Source organism: Chiloscyllium plagiosum, chromosome 25 (assembly GCF_004010195.1).
Source record: "Chiloscyllium plagiosum isolate BGI_BamShark_2017 chromosome 25, ASM401019v2, whole genome shotgun sequence".
Lineage (NCBI taxonomy): Eukaryota > Metazoa > Chordata > Chondrichthyes > Orectolobiformes > Hemiscylliidae > Chiloscyllium > Chiloscyllium plagiosum.
In genome coordinates, this window is record NC_057734.1 from 14980038 (window position 1) to 15000161 (window position 20124).

General features: G+C 40.8%; 1 protein-coding gene across 4 annotated transcripts in view; it reads left to right on the forward strand.

Annotated features, from left to right (window-relative positions):
- The window catches only part of LOC122562594 (smoothelin-like), a 356856-nt gene that overhangs the window by 199211 nt on the left and 137521 nt on the right, over positions 1 to 20124 (forward strand). For all 4 annotated transcript variants that reach the window (XM_043715562.1, XM_043715563.1, XM_043715564.1 and 1 more), the window contains exon 9: positions 7030 to 8013. In XM_043715562.1, the coding sequence (XP_043571497.1) occupies positions 7030 to 8013 (984 nt within the window). The remainder of the gene's footprint in view (positions 1 to 7029; positions 8014 to 20124) is intronic.

A 20124-nucleotide genomic window follows, 5' to 3' on the forward strand; every position in this document is an offset into this window, starting at 1 on the left:
ACTCCCACATGCACCCCCTCACAGACTTAAGACACTCTGCACTCACTACACACACACACTCACACTCTTTCTCACATTCACAACCCCCACCCCAGAGAGACACACACTCAGACAGACAAAGACACACATGCACACATATATTTTGTGGGGTGAATTTGTACTTGCAGAGTTGCATTGCACTTTGCTCAAAAACTGCATGAGTTTATGTAAAACTCTGTTATCTCACTTTTTAGATTAGAATCAATCTAAACATCAGGTCATAGACAGAGAACACAGGGGGCTAACACCTTCAACATATTGTCTAGCTATCACCATTGTTAACAGCTAACCCGAGAATGCAACTTTTAAAAAAAGGGTTTGTGATTTACACATGAAAGAAGTGAAACTATCACTGTATTCTAACAGATGAAAGGCTTAACAGACAATCAATTCTTCAATGTATAATTCAGTTACATCACACTGCAAATTTTTGCTATAAATTCTGTGTTACGATTGAGCCCTCCACAATCACCTGATGAAGGAGCGTTGCTCCGAAAGCTAGTGTTCTTCCAGTTAAACCTGTTAGACTATAACCTAGTGTTGTGTGATTTTTAACTTCATCATCCTTTGTTTATGTTCTCTTTTGCCAATTCTATCCATCATTTTGCAGTCAAAAAGGCAAGCAGGTAGCCACCCCTGTGTAACTGATACCCCTTTATAGCCCCTATGAACTCCTCATCCAGGCCAGTTTCTGTGTAGATTAAAGTCATTAATGATTATTGCCTTCTCTTTATCATCATCAAAATACAGAAAATGCTAGAGAAACTCAGCAGCTCTGGCAGGATCTGGAAAGAAAGAAACAAAGTTAATGTTTTGAATCTGATATGACTTCTTCAGAACTGGAGTATTTTAGAAATTCCTCCTGCTGCTTTTATCGATCAGCTGGAAATTGCCAAGGTGTTCAGTAACCCAGTCCTTTTAGAGATCCGAGGAATTTCCTGACAACAGATGCTAGGCCAACTGGCCTATATTTCCCTGATTTCCCTCCATCACATTTCTTCAAAAGTGGACTGGTGTATCAAGAGAACTTCGAAAGATTATGTTTAAAGCATTTGTACTGTTCATCCCTATTTCCTTTAAAACCCTAGGATTGGAAGTCAAAGCTCCAAATGATTTGTCACTCTTGTGTCATCAATTTAGTGACTTTTATTTTGCTATACTAATTTTGGTGAGTTCCTATCAATGTTCCCTCTACTCAGACCCATGCAGCTTAGTCTGCATTGAGTACTGCTTGAGTTACAGAGTGTGATGTCAGGGGTCGGGTGAGTGAAAGGAGTTTGGTGAGCGGCAGAACTGTAAATTAGTTGAAACAAAACACATGTAAGATAGCAGGTTAGGTGATATATCGTAGCTATAATATGTTAGAGCCTCTGGATGCAATGCATGAGCAACTTAAGTTCAGAGTTTTGAGCTGGGGATAAGCTGCAGACATTACAGCTCATCAGGGAGGGGTAAAATTACCTGGAAAATCTCAGATTCAATACAAACAACCTTGAAATTTGCAAAACAGCCTCGGATGTGGGTTTAAACCATCATTCTCTTAACTTTGGTGGAAACAAAAATCAGGTACAGTGAAAAATTGCCTTTTCACCCCTGCAACCAATTTCACCACTCAATCTGATAGTAACTGATCTGTGTCTCAACCACATTTACCTGCTTCTCAGAGGATGCACCAGCAAGGTTTACACATTCACCCTCCTCCAACTCAGAGCCTTTCACCTCAGTGGGTACTTTTTCTAGATTAATAATGGGAGTGCAAGCTGGTAAGCACATCACTGATACATCTCAGCAGCTGGTCAAAGAAGAAATGTCCAGGTCCTTGACACAGAGGATTGCCAGACATCAGGTAATTGCTCAGGTCATGGAAAATGACCCCATGATTTTAATGACTTCTTGAAAATGCATAAAGTTAAAAATCACACAACACCAGGTTATAGTCCAACAGGTTAATTTGGAAGTTCAAGCTTTTGGAGCTCTGCCCCTTTGTTAGGTAGCTAGTGGGGCAGGATCATAGCAAAATTATTATTGATGATCAAAGTATCATACAACGATGCAGTGTACATTGAACAAACCTAGATTGCTGTTAAGTCTTTAATCACTTAATATATAAATCCCAGAACTTCTTTCAAGTTATATTCCCAAAATAACTTAAGGTTTTATAGAAAAAGGTGACATCTCAGCTCAATCAATAAGTTATCGCAGGAATGTTATCTCTTGAAAGAAGTTTTGATATTTATATGTTAATGAATCAAAATGAGGTGGCATGGTGGCTCAGTGGTTAGCACTGCTGCCTCACAGCATCAGGGACCTGGGTTCGATTCCAGCCTTGGGCTACTGTCTGTGTGGAGTTTGCACATTCTCCCCATGTCTGCATAGGTTTCCTCTGGGTGCTCCAGTTTCCTCTCATAATCCAAAAATGTGTAGGTCAGGTGAACTGGCTATGCTAAATTACTAAGTCAGGGGTAAATATAGGCTAGGAGAATGGGTCTGGGTGGGTTACTGTTTGGAGGGTCGTTGTGGACTTGTTGGGCCAAAGGGCCTGTTTCCATACTGTAAGGAATCTAATCTAAAAAAAACCCTGCAACCCATTCTAAGTGATTAAAGACTTAACAACAATCTAGGTTTGTTCAATACATCACATCAGTTGTATGACACTATGATCTTTTACTATAAATTCTGTGTCCTATGATCCTGCACTACTGGCTACCTGGTGAAGGAGCAACCCTCCGAAAGCTTGTACTTTCAAATAAACTTGTGTGATTTTTAACTTTGTCACCCCCCAGTCCAACACTGGCACCTCCACATCATGAAAATGCATAGATAGAACAGCAAGCATGTTTGTCAGTGGCAGTCAATAAATTCGATTGATGGATGGAGGTGACCACCACCAACATTACAAGTACCCTGCTAGCTCCAAAATGGTGCACATGGGTTTTGCTATGGCAACTGCCATGGAGAGCCAGGTGCAGCCCATTCAGTTTCTCTATATTTGCACAGGCGTGCACTTCATCACATTACCCATAAGTGCTCAATAAGGCTGGAGGAGGAGGGACTTTGACTTTACTCCAGGTGCCCCTTCCTCTCAGGGAGACAGGGTGGTTAAATTAAGCACCTATTGGAAGGAGCCACACACTGGTCACCAAGAAGCTTCCTCTCAGGATACCAAAGAAGTGCCTGTATTCTCCATCTTTTTTCCTATCTATGATGCCAAAGCCTGCAGACGTTCCAGCTGAAGATGGTGAGCCTGCATCTGGGAAGGACACTTTCATTAGTCCTGGGCCCTCTAGGCCCAAACACCTTTGGGTATGATTACCCAAGTCTCCCAGGTCAAGAAGGCCAATGACAGTGAAGACGTACTCCACCCCAGCTGTGAAAATTGGCCTGCTATTAGATGTAGTGGGAAAGAAAGCAAGAAAAAAATCTTACTGAAATCATTTAAGTGGCATGTGTAATACATGTTATAAATGATCTTGTACTTTTGTAAATATATATGCACTATACTCTTAAAATGTCTGTACTAGTGTCATTGTTCTTGTTAAGTCATACCCACGTGAAAGATGAGCAGCATCTTCAGATGTCAACAGTGAAATAAGTTCTAATTACCGAGCATTACTCTTCCTGGATAAGTAACCAATTCCTTGACTACAAATTATGTCAAACACTATGAATCCTTGAACCGTAGTGTTGATGACTGTAGCCAAGGCATTGTGCATTAACGTGGACAACACTGAGGTTAAATGCAATGTTAAGGGATAGTGCTAGAGAAACTGGCCTGCAAATGTCTTCCACATTTACAGTCACCTTGAGGATGAGAGTGGTTATCTTCCAAAATTCTATTAACTGCATAATGGTTTCTGCAGATTGGAAGGCGACAATTATATTATCTGACTATTTTAGAAAGGAAGGGGAGAGAATTCGAGGAACTACAGAACAGACTAACACCAGTTGTGGGAAAGAAGCTGGAATTTATAATAAATTCAATAAAAAGATTATGTAGAAAACAGTGTAGGACAGGATCAAAATGGATCTTTGAAAGAGAAAACATGTTTCATATCCTATTGGAGGTTTCTGAGCATGTAACTAGCAGAGTAGATAAGGGAGAACTGGTAGATTTATGATAATTGGATTTTCGGAAAGCTTTCAATATGACCTCAAACAAAAGCTGTATAGATAAAATTAGAGTGCATGGGAGTAGGCAGAATATACTGGTATGGATTGAGAATTGATTAGTGGACAGAAAAGCAGGAATAAGTGGGTCATTTTCATGTTGGCAGGCTGTGGCTAGTGGGATATGCCAAGGCTCAGAATTTTGTTCCTTGCTGCTCACCATCTATTCAATGATTTACAGTGGTGTTTCAATATAACGTTTCCAAGTTTGCAGATGACACAAAGCAAGGTGCAAGCATAAGTTATGAAGAGAATGCATCAAGGGGATTTGTAAAATCTAAGTGAATTGGAAAAAAAAGGAAGACATTGCGAGGGGTGGTGGTGGTGAGCAATAGGTGGAGAGAAGCCTAGAGAGAGCGAGGAAGACAGTTAGGCAGACAAGCGGATGGATGATAGTATGTCAGGGAGAAAGAAAAGCTGATAATGGAGACCATAAATTGTCAAGATTTGGAGGTACTGGTGTTGGACTGGGGTGTACAAAGTTAAAAATCACACAACACTAGGTTATAGTCCAATAGGTTTATTTGGAAGCACTAGCTTTTGGAGCACTGTTCTTTCATCACAGCTTCCAAATAAACCTGTTGGGCTATAACCCAGTGTTGTGTGATTTTTAACTTCATAAATTGTCAAAAGGATTGGCTATTTTACAAATACCCTATGTCATGACAAGGCCTCGGTGTGGGGTTGGATAAAGGACATGGAATTAGGTGTTTAGACTTTAAAAGGTATGAGCTCAATATTCAGCCCAGAAGGCTGTAGGGTCCCCAAGCAGAACACAAGATGCTGTTCTTCCAGCTTTTGCGCTGATCCTTTCTATGGCACTGCAGCAGGTATGAGACAAAATATTGGCCAGGAAACACGATGATATGTTGAAGTAGCAGGTAACTGTAAGTTCAGAATCAGTTTATGAGCCAGAATGTAGATGTTCTGCAAAACTTTTCCCAGGGAAAGATATTCTTGCCAATGAAGGATCACCAAACTAATTCTTGGGATACAGGGACTGTTCTTTCGGGAAAGTTTAAATAAATTGGGTTCGTATTCTATCAGTTTGTAAGCATTCTTTTAGATTTTACGTTATCTCTTAAGTCATTCATTATTTAATTTGACAAGTAGATGTTGTTCCCCTTATGGATGTTAACTGGCTCTGTAACACATTAATTTACTTTGCATATTGACAGGTTAGATTAGATTACTTTGCCCTTCGGCCCAACAAGTCCACACCGACCCACCAGAGCGCAACCCTACACCTAACATTATGGGCAATTTAGCACAGCCAATTCACCTAACCTGCACGTTTTTGGACTGTGGGAGGAAATCCACGCAGACACAGGGAAGATGTGCAAACTGCACACAGTCGCCTGAACCCGGGTCTCTGGCACTGTGAGGCAGCAGTGCTAACCACTGTGCCACCGTGCCACCCTATGTTACTGTGGACAGTCTGTGTCTCAACCCTTTGAAGTCAACCTTACCTAAATCTAGAAATTTAGCCAGTTCATAGATGCTACATTTAACTGAATCATAATATGATCACTACTAAATAACAGACAAATTGTTCTGAACTCGAAGAAGGCTATCAAAATGACTGCCGACCTACTCATAAGTGGGCCCTATGATTTGAACTACCAGTAACCAAAAACTCTAAACCAGAATGCACCTGCATATATACAATCAACACCACTATAGTCCATGTGTAATAATGTCACTGTCTGCACATATGCCTGTCTACTCAGGCTAAATTTCTGGTTATTTGGAGAAACGTAGGACTGAGTATTTGGGACTTGGGAGCAAAGATTGGTGAAGTAGCGCGAACCATTAAATAGTGCACCAGGCAGCTCAGTGAGTGTCGAAGAGATCGGTATTCCATGCTTAATTTGGAATTCAAGTGTGACCTTGGCTAACACCCATTATTGATCTTGTTCTCTCAGGTAGCTGTAGAAGACCCCAATTTAGAATTGTATACACACCTTTTGCTCAATATTATTGCATTACTTTTGGGTTCAATAAAATTCTTCAATATTTTCTTTATATTTTTTCCATAAATAATACATTCTAATTAATTCTAAAACTTCAACCTTGCAATTAGTAAATTTATCTTTAAAACAAAAAACAAAATAAACAATATTTATTTCCAGTCAAAGTGTCCCAATCACACTTCTTCTTTGCAAAGATGATCCTCCCGTCCTTACTCACTGAGATGGTTGCAAAAGCCATCTCAGTTTTTTCAATGCATAAAACTGCCTCCTTCAACCCTCCAGTTGATGGGATACTTTAGCACTTTGATAAGGATGTTGGATTTTGTCTAAAGTGATGCATTCCTTGCTGGATGTTATTAGTCCGTTTCAGGCTTGACCAGTGAACTTTAAATGAACATTTCCAATTCCCGAACCAATCAACAAAGCTGTGTAAATGCTACCACTGATGCTAGCAGGGAGACAAATGGTAAATGGAGCTTAATAATGTTACAACTGTAACCTTAAGGTATTAAATAAGCTGTTGTGATTTCCTATTTCACTGAGGTAAAGAAAATGTAATATTTCTACATAAAGTTCATGACTGTCTATATTGCTAGAGCCCGCTATTGAACCTTAATTGCTATTCTTTCCCCGATCCAGTGGGCATTGTGAATTTTTAATGGAAATTGTCTTCCTCCAATAAGGATGCACATATTTAATGATATATGGTTGAATTTCAAGTTTTTTGCCTATCAAAAATGCATACTTAGCCACTAGACTAAAGAATTGTGAGATAAAGGTCCATACTCTTAACATTGATTTGTTATCATGTTGTCGAGTAAATGGTCCTCATTCTGTATTTGCTTTTCAGAAAAAGCCAGTGACATATACATGAATAGCACGCCATTCAGAAAAAGTAACTCCATACAAGACCGAATGAAGAAGTTTACAATGCACTCACCTGACCAACCTTTTGAACTTGGATCACACTTCTGCACTCAGAAAAGAAATGAAGGCAGAAATAGCAGAATTCTACAGCAACAGCAGCTATTCTCAGGCAGTCCTGCAATAAAGATAAAAGAAATTAAAAGTTCATATTCAGAAATATCTCCAAAAGGAAAGTCTGCAGGACTTAAGGACACATGGGAATTTGGTAAATCTATAGGAAAAACAGATAAAGAGGCTGAATACTTACTGTCCAGTAGAAATAGCAAACTCACGGGCTCAAACAAGAGAAATGGGATAGAGCGGGACAGGTCTACATCCTTGAAGGAGAACATGTTCCGCTTTGTCCAAAGGGATGGAAAACATTCACCACAATCTGGTTGCAACTTGATTTATAGCACTGTCAAATCTAACTTTGCAACTGCAGAAGTACAGAAAGGTCCACCTAGGACAACAAATTCATTGATTTCTTCTACTGAAAGCTTAAGTAATTCGATTGCATCTGAAGTTCTTGCAGATGAATCAAGTAAAACAAGGACTTTTGACAAGGATTACACTAAGAAACCTTACTTACAAAATGCTGTTGCTGATAAATCATACATTAGAACTCCAGGGAGGAGCAACATAAACAAGTCACAGACAATCCAGCCTGCGTCAGAGAAGGACTCTAGTAAAACATGTAGAGACAGCTCAGTGTGCTTAGACCAACACAGTTCTGCTGAGTGCTCAGACGTGTCTGCTAGAACAATCAATCTCTTACAAAGAAGTTTTTCTGGACAAAAGGAGAAGGATACGTTTGTCGGCAATAAAGACAATATGAAGACACTTGTGACAATTGAAGTCAAGGAGGGCCAGAAACCAGATGTCATCTCTGCAAGGATCTCTAGTGCACCTTCCTCACAGAGGAGAGGTATGTTCATTTAGAATGTCTGCCTTTATGATATAAAGTACAATGGCATATCTTACCATCTGAAAAATTTACGTAACATTATTCTATAAGGAAATGATTTCAATATCCATTCCTTTTAATGCTGTGCTGATTTTGTTTAAACGTGAAGTACTGATTTTTTATGACAGATCTGCCTTTTATTCAAACATTTGCTGCTTTCTGCTAACAGTGAGTCATGAACCTCTTGATGATTTTTCAACAAACTTTTGAGAGCAGTTTTGCAGAAGTATTAAATACTTATGATCTGAAATAAAACAGATTTTCTTTCGCTTGGTCCACGTAAAATACAGTTGGCTCATTGCATGAGATCACACACTCCATTCACACTACTAATCTCACTAGATCAACTCAGAGCTCATTTCTTGTGAGATGGTATTTAATTCTTTAAATTTCACTCTAATTTTTATCATGTTACTAGGCTGTGCAGAACCTGAAGCTACACTGCTCCAATAAAATCCTCCAATAAGAGCACACACTTGAGGCTACGACCAGGACATGTATCTTCAGCCTTTGAGTGGTACTTTTTGGTGACTGTCAATACTACTCATAGCAACTTGCCAGAATATGTGTAACATCACTTTAAAAAGAAGTATGATCCAAGTTGAAGCATACGAGTAGATATGACCACTTATGTCACTATCTGGTGAATTGGTTCTGGTTAGATTTTGTAAGGGCAGTAAGATGAAAAGAGAAGGCAGCCAACAGCTTCTGTAAAGGGAATAAGGAAGTGATCAATATTATTCGAATAGAGAATGACAGTATTATGCATCTTTTTTGCTGGATGACTGAACCATGATTTGTTCTGTTGTTGATCTCTAACTGTAACAAAAAGACCCCTTTCCTATCCTTTTTGTGCCCTCTTCCTATTTTATACTCAAGATCTCACAGCGCCTGAGATCCGGGTTCAATTCCCGCCTCAGGCGACTGACTGTGTGGAGTTTGCACATTCTCCCCGTGTCTGCGTGGGTTTCCTCCGGGTGCTCCGGTTTCCTCCCACAGTCCAAAGATGTGCAGGTCAGGTGAATTGGCTATACTAAATTGCCCGTAGTGTTAGGTAAGGGGTAAATGTAGGGGCATGGGTGGGTTGCGCTTCGGCGGGTCAGTGTGGACTTGTTGGGCCGAAGGGCCTGTTTCCACGCTGTAATGTAATGTAATGTAATCTAATCTAATCTAATCTGACTTTTAAATGTAAATGGCTTGTTTGGCCAGGAAACAGGATTAATAATAATTAGAAGGAGTATCACCTCCAGGATTCAGGAGGTGCCTGCCTGGTACAACAGTTAAAGTAGATAACAGTCATTTTGGGATTGTTGCTGTCTTGGTGATTAAAGCAGGCAGCTCTTGGGAAGGTCATCAAGGAAGAACAAGGCATACAGCAAAGTAAAGACTGGTGCTTGTTCTTGTGTCTATGATGGTTAACCTTGCAAATTTGTTGCCAAGGCAGTTTTAGAGAAGTTTATTTTGAGTCTTGAGATGCACCCAACACGGCACGAAGGTGTGCTCGAGCTCATTGAAAGATTGTTGGAAAGTGCCATTCAGGAACAGGCAGCCCCTTTAACCAGCTGCTAAAGATGCTTTAAGAGGCTATTATTTGTTAGCGAACACTCCTGCCATGCCTTTCAAAATTCAAAATCCAAAAGCATTGGGATCCTGAGACAATCTCTGGGGCTGCAATTTGCAAAACTCATATCTTGCTTTCCAACCCATTTGAAACTCCTGTCCTAAATCTCAAAAGGAATCATTGTGTATGGCAAAAGGAGATGCTGATGGGACAAGCAAAGAAACTTGTTTCTCTGCAGAAGGTGTAAATGTAAAACAGAAGTTATAACATACATTCTGTATTTTTTTTTCATTCATGGGACATGGGTGTCATGGCTGGTCAGCATTTTTATTGCCTGTCCCTAGTTGCCCTTGACAGTTGGTGAAGGGCTCCCTTCTTGAACCCCTGCAGTCCTCGTGCTTTGGGTTGGTTCACAATACCATCATGGAGAGAATTTTAGAATTTTGATCCAGCGACATTAAAATCTACTGCCATTGTCCTTCTAGATAGGAATGCTTGTGGGTTTGGAAGGTACTGTCTAAGGACCTTTGGTGGATTTCTGCAATGCATTTTGTAGATATGTACATTGTTGCTACTAAGCAACAATAGTCAAGAGAGTGAATGTTTGTGGATGTAGTGCCAAACAAGCTGGCTGCTTTGTTCTGGATGGTGCTGAATGTTTTTGGAGCTGCACCCAATTGGGAAGTGTTCCATCACACTCCTGGCTTTGCCTTTTAGATAATGGACAGATTTTGGGGAGTCAGGAGGTGAGTTACTCGCTGCAGCCTTCCTAGCCTCGGACCCGTGCTTGTAGCCACTATTTATTTGAAGAGTCCAGTTAAGTTTCTGGTCAGTGGTAACCCCAAGGATGTTGATAGTGGGGGAGTGAATGATGATATCGCCATTTAATATCAAGGGCCATGGTTAGATTATTTTCTGTTGGAGATGGTCATTGCCTGGCATTTATGCAGTGTGAATGTCACTTGCAACTAGTCTGCCCAAGCCTGGATATTGTCCAGATCTTGATGCATTTCAACATGGACTGCTTCACTATCTGGGGAGTCGCAAATGGTGCTGAACATTGACAATTGCATAATGAACTTCCCCACTTCTGATCTTATGATGGAGAGCAGGTCATAGAGTCATAGAGATGTACAGCATGGAAATAGACTCTTCGACCAACCTGGCCACACCGACCAGATATCCCAACCCAATCTAGTACCACTGGCCAGCAACTGGCCCATATCCCTCCCAACCCTTCCTATTTAGATACCCTTCCAAATGCCTTTTAAATGTTGCAATTGTACCAGCCTCCACCACTTCCTCTGGCAGCTCATTCCATACACGTACCACCCTCTATGTGAAAAAGTTGCCCCTTATGTCTGTTTATATCTTTCCCCTCTCACCCTAAACATATGCCCTCTAGTTCTGGAATCCCCCACTTCATGGAAAAGACTTTGTCTATTTATCATATCCATGTTCCTCATAATTATGTAAATCTCTATAAGGTCACTCCTCAGCCTCCGACACTCCAGGGAAAACAGCCCCAACCTGTTCAGCCTCTCCCTATAGCTCAGTCAGGCTCACTGGTCTATATTCCCCGGCTTGTCCTTACCACCCTGCTTAAACAGTGGCACAACGTTAGCCAAACTCCAGTCTTCCGGGACCTCACCTGTGACTATCGATGATACAAATATCTCAGCAAGACGCCCAGCAGTCACTTCCCTAGCTTCCCACAGAGTTTTAGGATACACCTGATCAGGTTCTGGGGATTTATCCACCTTCATGCATTTCAAGACATCCAGCACTTCCTCCTCTGTAATATGGACATTTTTCAAGATGTCACCATCTATTTCCCTACAGTCTATATCTTCCATGTCCTTTTCCACAGTAAGTACTGATGCAAAATACTCATTTAGTATCTCCCCCATTTACTGCATCTCCACACAGTCATTTATGAAGTAGCTGAAGATGGTTGGGCCAAGGACAGTATCCTGAGAAAGTCCTGCAGAGAAGTCCTGGAGCTGAGATGACTCATTTCCAACAGCCACAACCAACTTCCTTTGTGTCAGCTGTGACACCCAAGTGCAGAGAGTTTTCCTCCGGTACCCATTGATTCGCTAGGGTTGTTTGATGTCACACTGAGTCAAATGTGGCCTCAATGTCAAAGGCTGTCACTCTCACTCCTCCTCTCAAATTCAGCTGTTTTCTCCATGTTTGAATCAAGGCTGAAATGAGGTCAGGAGCTGAGAGGCCCTCAGATTTGCTGTTGTTATCTTGGTTTCCTTTTTTATTAGATTAGATTAGATTACTTACAGTGTGGAAACAGGCCCTTCGGCCCAACAAGTCCCCACCGACCCGCCGAAGCGCAACCCACACATACCCCTACATTTACCCCTTTAACCTAACACTATGGGCAATTTAGCATGGCCAATTCACCTGACCCGCACATCTTTGGACTGTGGGAGGAAACCGGAGCACCCGGAGGAAACCCACGCAGACACGGGGAGAATGTGCAAACTCCACACAGTCAGTCGCCTGAGTCGGGAATTGAACCCAGGTCTCTGGCGCTGTGAGGCAGCAGTGCTAACCACTGTGCCACCGTGCCGCCCAAATCTCTAAATCTTTGAATGTTTAGTGATTGTTATTTCAGTATCCTGTCCAGATTGTATCTTGTTCTGTTTATGCTCGATAGTGAAGCTCAGCCCACAGCAAAATATTTATAAACAGTGAATACCAAGGTAACTGCAGATCTTACTTTAAATAAGAAAAACAGCAGTGATAAGAAGTGGATGGTAACAGCAGGGAGGCAGAATCCCCAGCGCAATCTGCAACCTCATGGCCTGGCATATTTCCCCACTCAACAATTACCATCAACCCAGGGGATCAATCTGTTCAATTGAGAGTGAGGAGGGCATGCTGGAAGCAGCACTAGCCATACCTAAAACTGAGGTGTCAACCTAGTGAAGCTACTAAACAAGACTACTTACATCCCAAGTAGTATAAGCAGCAAGTGATAGAGCTAAGCGGTCCCACAACCAAGAGGTTAGATCTAATCTCTTCAGTCCTGCCACATCCAGTCACGAATGGTAGTGAACAATTAAATATTTCACTGGAGAAGGAGATTTCCTGGAGCACCTCAATTGACAAGTTCTCATCATGACTTGGAAGTATATCACTGTTTCTTCAGTGGTGCTGGATCAAATTCCTGGAACTCCCTTCCAACAGTACTGTGGGTGTCTTACACCCCAAGAACTGCACAGTTCAAGAATGAAGCTCACAACTACGTTCTGTAGAGCAATCAGGGATGGGCAATAAATGCCAGCACCATCCAACATTAAAAAGCGTTGTAACATTTGTTCAGTTACTGGTTTCCTGTTGTTTGTTTTCTTAAATGGCTGTGAGAATGCTACCACCAGATGGAGCAACAAGTGTGCATACACAAGAACAGAGCATTGCAATCTCACACTGCAGTCCAGCAATGGAGCAGTAACTGCCTACCCCAAAATAGTGCTGCTAATATAATCATATCGTGATTATACACATTCTTCTTGGCCAATAGAGGCTTCCTTTCATTCTGACCAGCACTTAAATTCTGTCTTGGCCCAGACTGAATTAGCACAAAGACTCAGGAGAGAGCATGAGAAGTGGCCGAGGCAACACTAAGGATTGTCACTTTTCGAAATAATTGCTGTAAAATGAAGGCTGGGCAGTCTGCGCGTGCGCTTAAATTGAGATCACAATAACTAGAACATGGGGACGCGAACCGTATATTCAGATGAATCTTGAAGCCTGTTGTTATGAGCACATGTCACCAGACCATTTTCAATGTATCGGCAGCCATTTTATTCATCACTCTGACATTCAAAATAATTATTACCTAATTATATATTTAGTAGCAATTGTGTACACATGTGTAAGATAGATCTTCCCTAAAATAGGTCACTTTGTGCTCTCAATACCAGAAGCTCAATTGGAAGGTGCCCAGCTGAGTAATAGCTGCAGCCTGCCACTTTATGTAAGGATGTATAGGTGCCATTTCAGCACCTTAAATTAAAATATGGGTGAAGTTGCAGGTCACCGTTATGGAAGATACAGCCCTCTGTAGAAAGCCAGGTAATGGTCAGATGAATGGGAAGGCCACAGGTATTGACCTGTTGATTGTCGCAAGGAGGACATCCACAGGCAATTAGACTAGTTCCTAGTGCCATAAGGGATCTGCTAGGCAACTGGAAAATTCTAGTTAGCCTCTAATATTTGGCATTCTAGATTATTTATTCATCTTAATTGACTAGCTTCTCAGGCAAGCAGATAGACATTCCATCCTGTTATGACCCCCAGCTGATAGTGATACTGGGCAAGTTATATACCAGAATTAAACATAGCTTGATAGATCTTGCATGCTATTCTTAGTGGTTAGTCACATAGTATTGATGCAATGTTGCCAATATCTTTAAAATTACACTAAAAGGATAAAGGCTACATATATGCATGTACTTAAGTTAATCTAAAAAAGAATCATACAGCATAGGAGATGCCTTTGGTCCATCAAGTCTATACTGCCAAATTTATACTGCTACCTACACTACTTCCACTTTGCTGCACTAGGCCCATAGCCTTGAATGTTCATCTAAGTTCTTTTTAAAGGTTGTGAGATTTAGTGCCTCAATTACCCTCCCATGTAGTGCATTCCAGGCTCCCACCACTCTCCAAGTGAAAAGGGTTCACTGAAATCCCCTCTAAACCTCCTGCCTTTCACTTTAAAATTATACCCCTTTGTTATTGACCCTTCAACTAAGGGAAACAGTTGCTTTCTATTCACCCTGTCCATGCCCTTATCATCTTATATACTTCCATCAACTCCCCTCGCTTACGTTTCTGCTCTAAAGGAAACAACCTGAGTTTATCCAACCACTCTCCATAGCCAAAATGTTCCTGCCCAGGCAACATCTTGGTGAATCTCCTTTTACAACTCTCAGTGCAATCACATCTTTCTTCCTTCCTCTAGTGTGGTGATCAGAACTGCACACTTTAATTCCAACTGTGACATAACCAAAGTTCTGTACAGCTCCAACATGACTTTCCTGCTTTGATAATCTATGCCTTGACTGACAAATGCAAGAATCCTGTGTGCCACCTTAACCCTTATATTAACCTGTCCTGCTACCTTCAAGGTTCTGTGGTCAAGCGCCCCAAAATCCCTCTGTTCCTTTGACTTCCTAGTGTCTTACTTCCTTGTCTTCTCCTTCTTCCAAAGACTTTGACAACGCATAGCAAAAGCAGTGTTTTTCCCAGCAATATCTGATAATCAATCCCAGGGAAATATCTCTCCAATCTTAAATAATTAATTTACTATTTAACTGTCTTGGTAAAAGAAACTGAGATGATTCAGAAAGAACATCCTGGACAGCTGACTGAAATGTAACTAATACTCAGGCCTGCAGAATTATACATGAAGAGGAGGTGACAATAAAATAGGGAGATGACTTGGAAGTTCAGTTATCTGACACAAATTTCAAAAATATAAATAAAATGGATGAAGGGAAAGTGAGGCTGACATGTTTAACCTGTCTCTTTTTAGTACAAATGTAACTGATAGATTCTGAATTGAGAGACTTATATTAAACTGCCTATTCAAAAATTGAATCAGTGCTATTATTTAAAGACAAAGCACTAATGATGAAACATTTTTACTGACCAGGTTTTCTAAAGATGTAGCAAAGGTTTTGATGTTGGAAACCCCAAACATCAATTAGATCTGCGCCTTTGATTCCAATACCAGATTTTTAAGTAAAACAAAACAGGACCTTAATAGACTGTATAGGACACCTTCTTTAAATTGATAATGGGAATAATTATCTTTTAATAATTATGGACATTACTTTCTGAAAATTAATTCATTGGGAAATTGATACTAGAAAAGTTCAATGTTCTACAAGATATGGTCTACACAAAGAAATATAGCAAAATTAACCTTCAAATTTTATGTCACAAATATTTAAACAAATAACAAATAGTTGAGGAATTGGAAAGATAGCACCAAACCTTAAAGGCCACAATTCAAAATTATTGTCAGGAATGTCCTAATAATTGAGAAATTCCCTTGTCAATGTTTGCCATTTGAGATGCCCTAATGGGTGTACAGAATTTAATCTTTTTGAAATGCTACATTTATACATGTATAAACCAATAGCAGAGAAACCATACTTGCATCAATATTTGAGTTCCAGACAGACACTAACCAAATAGTGAACTGCCCAAAAAGCTTATGAAAAATGCTGAACAAACAATTGAAACTGCAGCAGATAAAAAATGTAAAGTTTGGAATTTGGTGGCAGGCAACAGGTGTTAGTATTGTTATCTGTCTCTGGGGAACAATTAAGAGAAAAGTTCATTAGATCTTATCAAATCAAGAAGAAAGTCAAAGTTGTGAATTATGTAATGAGTACTCCAGACAAGGGGAAAAAATCATTGAGCTTGTTGTGTCAGTATGTAAGAGCAGCCCTATAGTTTTTGGAACTTTGGCAACTACTACTAACAGCGAACAGAGTTAGAACACAAGCAGTCTTTACAGTAGTGAAACAAGTGGGGAATGAGATAAAACTATCAGAATGATTTAAAAATGGGTTCCTAGAATCCCTACAGTGCAGTAATTAGCCATTTTGCCCATTGGGTCTATATCAACAGTCTGAAGAGGAACCCATCCTCTCCCCGTAACCTCAGTTACCATCATTAACCCACCTCGACTGCGCGTTCCTAGACACTTATGGTTCAATTTAGCATGACCAATCCACTTAACCTGCATATCTTTGGACTGTGAAAGGAAACTGAACCTCAGAGTAAACCCATGTAGACACAGGGAGAATGTGAACAGACAATCACCCAAGACTGGAATCAAACCAAGGTTGAAAGGAGGGCTGTTCTTTTTCAAGCTGTCTGCCACAGGAGACAATGCCCACTGGATCCAACCAGCCTGGACCCAATTAATAGCCTGGGTCAATAGTGAGTCCAGGTGAAAGGAGGATGCTCAGGAACTCAGGAAAAAGGTTACGTAGTCTGCAAGGTTAGGTGCCCCAATTTTCTATTTCACATTCATAAGGTCACATTCAGTCTAACTCTTCAATGCATATACATCTCACCAAAGCTCATCGACTAAAATTCTCGTGCATTGCATTTGGCATGTCCACTCAATAGCTCTTATGCACCTTATCCTCACTAATCATACCTGCTCTCTGCACCTCCTACCACTCACTGGGGACACCTGACCACCTCTCCAGCTCATGTATCACTAATAACTCCTCTCCTATCAAACTAAATCCCTCCTTTTGTCTCATTGCAGAAATAAAATTGGCCCATCATCCCAGATTGAAATCTCAATAGCACCCCGGTTGACCTACCTGTAATCCCTGAAATAGCTGCATTTAACATGCCAACCTGATTATGGCCCAATCTCCCAGGACACAAATCCCCATCTGCTAAGATTGACTGAGGCCAAATCCTGAACTGACAATGAACCCCTATTTGATTGTAGAAGCACTCCTTGACTGATCATTGTTCTTCATGACCCCACTAAGACCAGTTCAATTTCACTTTCACACAGAGCCCCATTTACTTGAAGGACACATAATAAATTGCTGGCAGATACTGTAGCTGTGACTTTGAAATTTATGTTGCCTCATTAATACATGTTCACCCTTTTGAGTGTTCAGTGCTCCATGTCACAAGCTGCCTGCTTTTCCCTCTGTGCTGAAAAGCAATGCAAGACATGGAAACTGGCACTGAAGACCTGTGTGCTAAAAGGTAATGTGAGCCATATGGAGACTAAAAGCTTCCTAGTGAATGCAAAGTGAGTGAATCCAAAGAATTCAAGTTAAGAGCTAAGATGCATCTTGTATAGATGCTTGAGATGCATGTGTGTCCCTGCACGTAAAGCAACCTGGCAGAACAATGCAAGTTGTAAGTTTCTATTGAGTTCCAATGCAAAGGTGTTCAAGGATTGAAGTAGTGTGAGAGTTAATCAAGAGCATGCCTAATCCATGGTGAGGCTGCCTCTTTGCCTATGTGGATGAAGTATTGAGGACCATTGCATCCCTGTTTTCTATTTAGATTCTGATTTCTCTCATTCTGATATATTTTTCAAACTTTTGTGGGATTTCCCCATGCCACGACAGGGGACAAAATTCCATCCTGTGTATCAAGATGGCGGCAGTGGCAGGATAGGAAGTGTTTGGGCTCTGTGCTTGTTTGCTGCTCCTCCTGCTCACCTGGCCGGCTGCTATCTTCTTTGTTCTTTTGTTTTGTTTCTTCATTTCTCTTTTGTATCTAAGTTCACCTTTTCTTTTCTACGGCTGCAATAGAGGAAGGTGTTTATGAGGGCCTGTGCGGCGGCGGTAACCTGGCAGATCCAGAAGTCTGTTCCTTGTGGTCATAGCGGCCGCAGCTTTATCAAAGACTTCATCATCGGTGGGTCTTATCTGTTCCTCCTGGCGGCGGTGCAGTAGTTTCAGTGGTGACTGTAGCGGTAATAGCATAGTGGTTCCAGTTTGTTCCTCACGGCTGCGGTGCCTTCGGGCGGTGACTGAAGTGGCAATGGCTTCCAGTGTCTCCCTCCGTGCTATGGCAGTGATAGAGTGGTTTGGTGACAGCTCTGACAGTGGTGATGTGGTAGGGCTGGTCCGGAAATCCTTGCTTTGGAGGCCTCACGAGTGGCTTTGGCAGTGGACCAGAAACCCAGGAGTCATGGAGGGAATAAAAAATGAACTCTGTCTCAATTATTTCTTTTTATACTTTCTGTAATTAAAATGGCACTGAATTGTGGTGACAATACACATCTCATTGTATTTTCATAAATGCAAGTAACAATAAATTGATATTCTATTCTGTTCTATTCTAATTGTTGCAAAGTCAACGCAGTAACAAAAGTGGACTCAAATCTAATTGCAACCATTGAAGATGTGTGATTTGTTGTAAAATTTGATTTGCTAAAAGGATAGTAGCAAGTGGTTGGGAGGGTACATTAACAACATTTAAAAGGCATTTGGACAAATACATGAATGGGAAAGAATTAGATGGATATGGGCCAAGTGCGGGGAAATGGGGTTAGCGTTGATGTACATTTTGGTCAGAATGGACCTGTTTGGGCCAAAGGGCCTGTCTCTGTGCTGTAGGATTCTATGACTCTCCATTGGCAAATTCCAATTCCGAGTACAGCCAAAGAAATATCAGTTTTTATCAATTTAAAGTCACATCCTTTGAAATGAAAAATTGACCGGCAACATTTCAATGATTAATCAACATGGTCATACATGGATAACAACTGTGTTGTCCACATCACTGATTCGTTGGTTTGCAGCCACATCTGAGAAGAACATTTATATCATTTGAATGAACCGCTTGATTGGTTGTGAAGAGATCAAATAACTAATTTGGTCATAGATCTGGCTATAAATGAATCAGCAAAAGTGACTTATTTGGACCACACTGTGAGACAAAGAAAGGTGAACCTACAAAAAAATTTCCCATGCCTCAGACAAAACAAGAAATTCAGCAATATATTGGCATGAGTGTATTTTATCAGAGGTTTGCAGCAAATTTAAGAGGCATAAATGCTCCTTTGTTGAACTTGTTGAAGAAAGATAAGAATGTTGCATGAACAAAAGAATGTCAGAGTGTTCTACCCTATTTGAAAGCTATACCGACAACTGCAGCTTTTTTTCTAGTACTGAATTATAAGAAAATTTAAACTGGCTCCAGATACCAGTGATGTTCCTGTTGGTAGAGTGTTGGTACAGGATGATGAAATGGGGATTGAATAGCCAGTCAGTTACACAAGCTAAATGTGTGTTAAAAGAAATATTTAATGGTGGAGAAAGAGACACTGGATTAGAGTTAGCTCTGCAGTATTTTGATGTTTACACATCCAATTATTTAGTGGAAATTGTGATTTATAAGGGCCACAAAACTTTGGTTTGTTTGGAGAGATTCTACTAAAAGAATCTAAGACTGTTTCATTGGCATTTAATGCTGGGGCCATGCAACTTGGGGGCCAGTTTGTTCACTTGGCTGAAAGGTTGGTTCACAGTGCAGAGTAAACTAAAACCAACTAATTTTGGTTATCCTGGAGCCTCCTCCTGATATCCTCCTGTGGGAGCCTAGGACTCTGTGTATCTCCATTCCTGCTCCATCTCAGGTGGCGGCATCAAAAGACAAGTGCCTAGTGTCGCAGGAGGTGTGGGATCCATGTACCATGACAGTCTTCAGCATGGAGGCAGTGGAAGCAACAGCGCCAGTGGCAGTAGAAAAGGAGCACATTGTCAGGACCCGGGGATAATGTCAGACAGTGGTGACTGGATGAGCAGTGAGGATAAAGTCTATGGAGTGGGAAAGATGAACTTTTAAAGCTGTTTCAGTTTCGGTAACATCAATTTAATATCAATTTATTGAGTATTTTACAATTTATACAATATATTCAGTATTTTTTTCTGTAATCCAAGGTGGCACTGGAGCATTCTACACTTTTCACTGTAGCAAGT